This window comes from Trachymyrmex septentrionalis, unplaced genomic scaffold, assembly GCF_001594115.1.
Source record: "Trachymyrmex septentrionalis isolate Tsep2-gDNA-1 unplaced genomic scaffold, Tsep1.0 scaffold131, whole genome shotgun sequence".
NCBI classification, from domain to species: Eukaryota; Metazoa; Arthropoda; class Insecta; order Hymenoptera; family Formicidae; genus Trachymyrmex; species Trachymyrmex septentrionalis.
Window position 1 is genome coordinate 754,404 of NW_017304450.1, and position 4,468 is coordinate 758,871.

At 39.1% G+C, this 4,468-nt stretch overlaps 1 protein-coding gene across 12 annotated transcripts in view; it reads right to left on the reverse strand.

Annotated features, from left to right (window-relative positions):
• LOC108757008 (rap guanine nucleotide exchange factor 2-like) overlaps positions 1-4,468 on the reverse strand; it is a 98,873-nt gene that overhangs the window by 35,196 nt on the left and 59,209 nt on the right. For 5 of the 12 annotated variants that reach the window (XM_018501247.1, XM_018501243.1, XM_018501236.1 and 2 more), the window contains exon 1: positions 1,796-2,290. The exons of 4 other annotated variants lie outside the window; for them this stretch is intronic. In XM_018501247.1, coding sequence (XP_018356749.1) covers positions 1,796-2,103 — 308 coding nt within the window. In that variant the 5' untranslated portion in view covers positions 2,104-2,290. Of the gene's footprint in view, positions 1-1,795; positions 2,292-4,468 lie in introns of those variants that run through there. 3 more of the 12 variants (XM_018501239.1, XM_018501237.1, XM_018501246.1) reach the window with 1 other exon arrangement.

The window sequence follows — 4,468 nt, forward strand, 5'->3', positions numbered from 1 at the left end:
ACACCCGCAGGAGACGCTCGTTATAATTCGCTCTGATCTTAACAAAAACCAAGCGTTTATTATCGACGATCTTATATGTCTAAGCGCCTCTCTCTCTCTCTCTCTCTCTCTCTCTCTCTCTCTCTCTCTCTCTCTCTCTCTCACTTTCTCATTTTCGCTCCCCGACGTCCATTTCGCGAAATTATCCGTGCTATTTGACAACATTAGCCATGTGGATCCACTCAACGAAATGAAATATTTCTATGATGTCGTTAGAGAGCTGTTCCCTTCCATTATCCTTTTTTTTTTTTAATCATATTATCACACTATTAGGATCTTCTTCCACGCAGCCGAAATTGTCCATCAACAACTTTCGCTAGAGGCAAATTGAGACTAATATGGGAGGCAAATAGGGGAGGCAACTTCAATAACCTTGACTTTGAAATATGTTGTAACCTCCCTGAGTAATCTCTACCAGGCTTTAGCCGTCGCTCATCGTTCATTAAAAAGTTATTGACAAAAGAAGTTTGAAAAATGATGTCCTTTTCTACTACGTAAATTTTCCGCTTTAAAGTATATTTTACAACTTTCCACGCGAAGCGACTCTCACCCCACCTCCCCCCCTGCCAGAGTTACATAAGAAGTTGTACAAGAAAATATTTTGCGTTGTTAAAGCAGGGAATTGTTTCATCGGAGAGTTGTGTCCAAAAGTTCGGTTTTATTGATGAACTTTTTTGTTAATAACTTTTTAACAAATAACGAGCGACGGTTAAAATCTGGTTGGAGATCATTCAGGATCACGACCTTGACAACGTATGAATAATGTCAAGATCAAAGAGCTGCCTCCCCTACTCGGCATATTTACCTATAATAAATTAAATATCTTTTTATAATATAGCAACGTATGACACGTGTTATTATTATTTAAAAATACTTCAAGCGCAAAAGCTACTTTAAACAATAGACATTTTTTCACGCAAACTCAATATTATCGCTAAACATTTTCACTAAGATCTTCACTCTAGGATTCTTAAATACCAGATTTATATCTACATTAGAGAGAGAGAGAGAGAGAGAGAGAGAGAGAGAGAGAGAGAGAGATAAAAAGTTATCTATAGTTGACAATAGAAACGTAGATTGTGGCTTTTAAGCTATTTACTTATCAACTTACAGAAATGAAAACAACAGATAATTCAACCACACATCACTTATGTTAAAAATGTACACTTAGATAACTCATAATCATGTAAATTATAATAATAACAAAAATAACCTTTACATACGCAAATAACATTATATTAATATCAGTCACTTTCGTAACGACAAGTAACATAACTTATATATTAATAGCTAAAGATATATCAATCAACTAATAATATATAGCGGATCTATTATTATTCTTCATAATTACCTTAATATACATTGAAGTTACTTGCGATACTTTACTGTCAATTACTTTACTTTTAATTTCCCGTGCAATCCAAGAGAATTCATATAAGCATACCTACTCTACTGTCACATCGTAATTAAAACAATGATAACAATAAAAGTAAACTTAAAAGTACTCTCTAAAAAAATTTTGAAGATTTACTCCCAAAAAATGAAATCTTACTTCAAAAAAAAAAAAAAAAAGAAAGAGGAAGTAAAAATCTGTCACTCTTATATTCGAAAGTGCAAATATTTTCTTCACTCTTTTTCGCAAGAGCGGCAACATCCTCATTCTTTTGAAGTGAGTTTCATTCGAGGGAACTTGTGAAGTGATTTTCGCTTGAAATTGAAAATCGAAATTTCCTCGTATACGTAATCCTGGACTCACCACACGGAAAATCTTCTTCTGGGAAACGCGGGTGGCGGCGGTGGCTGAACTCGATGAGTCCTGTCGACGGACTCACTCCTGAGGGCTTGCACTGCCTTAGGCACAGCCCTGAAGGGCTCCTGACAGGCCTTCGTGACTATGCCGCCGTTTCCAACGCCATCGTTGAAACTACCCATGCCACCGCCACCGCCACCGCTACCGCCTCCGCCGTGGAAGCTGTTCCATCTCCTCACCGGGCCCCTGTTAGCGCTGTGATAGCCGCCATTATGGCCACCTGGACCGCGAAGCTGGCTGGTATGCTTGTGCATCCTCTCAGTGATCTTTTCGCCGGGACGCACTAGGTTCGTCCATCGTCTATCTCGTTATTATATGCGTTTGCACAAATCGACTACATCCTCGGCCGCCGCCTCTTATACCGCCTCTTCTCTTCAGCCGTTTGGGAAATCTCGAGCGCGCGTACGGCGAGAAAATTCGAAATAAATGTTTCCGTCCACGAAATGGATTACACCGGCTTACTTGGTAGTTCTATAAAAGTAGCGCTCTAAAGTAAATCGATGTTCTTTAGATATTACGTTCGAATACGAAGATCAACGAACCAGCCATCGATCAATTCATCGGTAATTCAAAAGTGAGATTAATTATGTGTCGTATCTAAAGTTTTAGACCATTACCGCGCTTCTTCGAGAAACATTTATTATATAAACGTATAATTCTACGATTAAAGTTGAAATGTTGTTCTTCACTATTTGTAAAGATTAATGTTCCATAAAGATGTGAAGATTCCGTGAAGATGAATTGAAAAAAAAAATCACACTATCCCCTGTACGTAAAACACAGACAATTCTCACAAGTAGAGGGCGCTGTTATAAAGAAGAAGTACTGCACGGTAATTTTTGTTTTCCCATGACGCGCATACATGATATTTGGATCGAGTCGGCGACGGGGTCGAATAGAGTCAAGTGATTCTTAGTAGCTCTTTCGTACGTGGCTCGCATACTTTTATTATACGACCCATGGGATTCGATCGACTTGACTGAAGACTAATGTCGTCTACCGTTTCTTTTGATCTTATCAAGTTTGTACGTTTGCGCGGAAACGCGATAACGGAAAGAAGGATTTACACCGGCGATAAAATTTCGGTGTAAAAGGGAATGGAACATCGCAGACACGCGATAGCTTGCAGGCTATCGTATCAAAGTGTGATAAACGTGGTGCATCTCTTTTTCTCAAATTTCGAAAACACTGAAAGTGCTGCGTCGCAACGTTTATTATTGCAAAGTAAGTAACTTGAAGTCTATATTTTTTTTTTCCATCGTGACAATTATTAGAAACTGCAACTGTGATTCTCGCTTTATTCAATTTATTATTCAATGCAGATTTTACACCGATTATCTGTCGATATTCCAGAGATCGGCAAATGATTTGCAACGACAAGAAGAGAAAATATAAAAGGAGAACGAATTTAATTCTTTTACTCTAGTGCGTTTGTACTCTACCATCTCTACGCTTCGTTTGTTTTTTTTTTTTTTTAATCCGTTCTCCTACAGCTCAAGGAACACGCATCACTCAAGGTACCTTTATTCATCCGACAGTCTGCCAACGGCCGCACCCTAACGACGATTTGTCGTGATACATCGATAAAAAAAGTTCGTGTCTCCGCAATGTTCAATAAAACAAACTCCAATGATACATAATGATGCATTGCATGGCGCCTTTATACCGTTCTATCATTGAAATTCTTTTTCTTTCGTGATCTCGCGAAGGTTTGCCGATGTTTCGTATCCGTGGGAAAAATCTCCCGTAACAGCGTGCAAGAAGTTCCGGCGGAAGAATGGGTTCGGAGAGTAGATAGGCCTCCCCGAGAGCGGGCGTAGAAATTCAGCGAGCTTACGGAAGCTCTTGAGCACGCGCTCGAGTAGGAGCGGTTCGTTTTCTCCTCCTGTAACTCTTGGGAAGAGGCGTGAGAGAATCGTCCAGCGCTGCACAATCGTGCGCTTTTTCACAATGAGCGCAACACAACACAACTGATTAATCCGTCCGCTTTGTGCGATATTAAATAGTTTAGCGAGATTACCCATCGAGCTCTCGCAAACGATAGTCGACTCCGAGTTGGAGAGTCAGCCGAAATTGTGGTGAAAAAAACCAAATTTCAGGCCATAACGTAAGATATCCTTTTAAACTACTTCGGCCGCGGACACGCGAATGAAATTCTACAAAATCCTTTATGTGAGAGAGCGGCACGAATTGTCGTAATGGTAGAGAGCACAATACGCTTCAGCGAGTCGCTCGTTTTCTAGTATTTCAATGGGAAATAGAAACAAGGGTATCTCTCCAGTTTTACTGCGTGAAACACGTTACATGTTTAATTCCGTGCAGAGGAGACCTCCGAGTGTATAAATATATTTTACTTCCTGCTGTGTGAAATTGAAATCGGTAAGTTTCGTGTATTTGGGAAGATGGAATAAATATCACTGTAATCGCGCATTTACTACAGATTTAGTAAGAATGATAAATAATAAAGCCTCGAAATAATATTTATCCAATGATCGCGTGAAATTTTCTTCAAAAAAATAAAAGATACATGTGTGTAAATAGAAATAGATGTAAAAATTATTTCATAAAAGTAGAAATGAGAAACTCAAGGTGAATGAGAAGCACGTGAATCTAATCGGC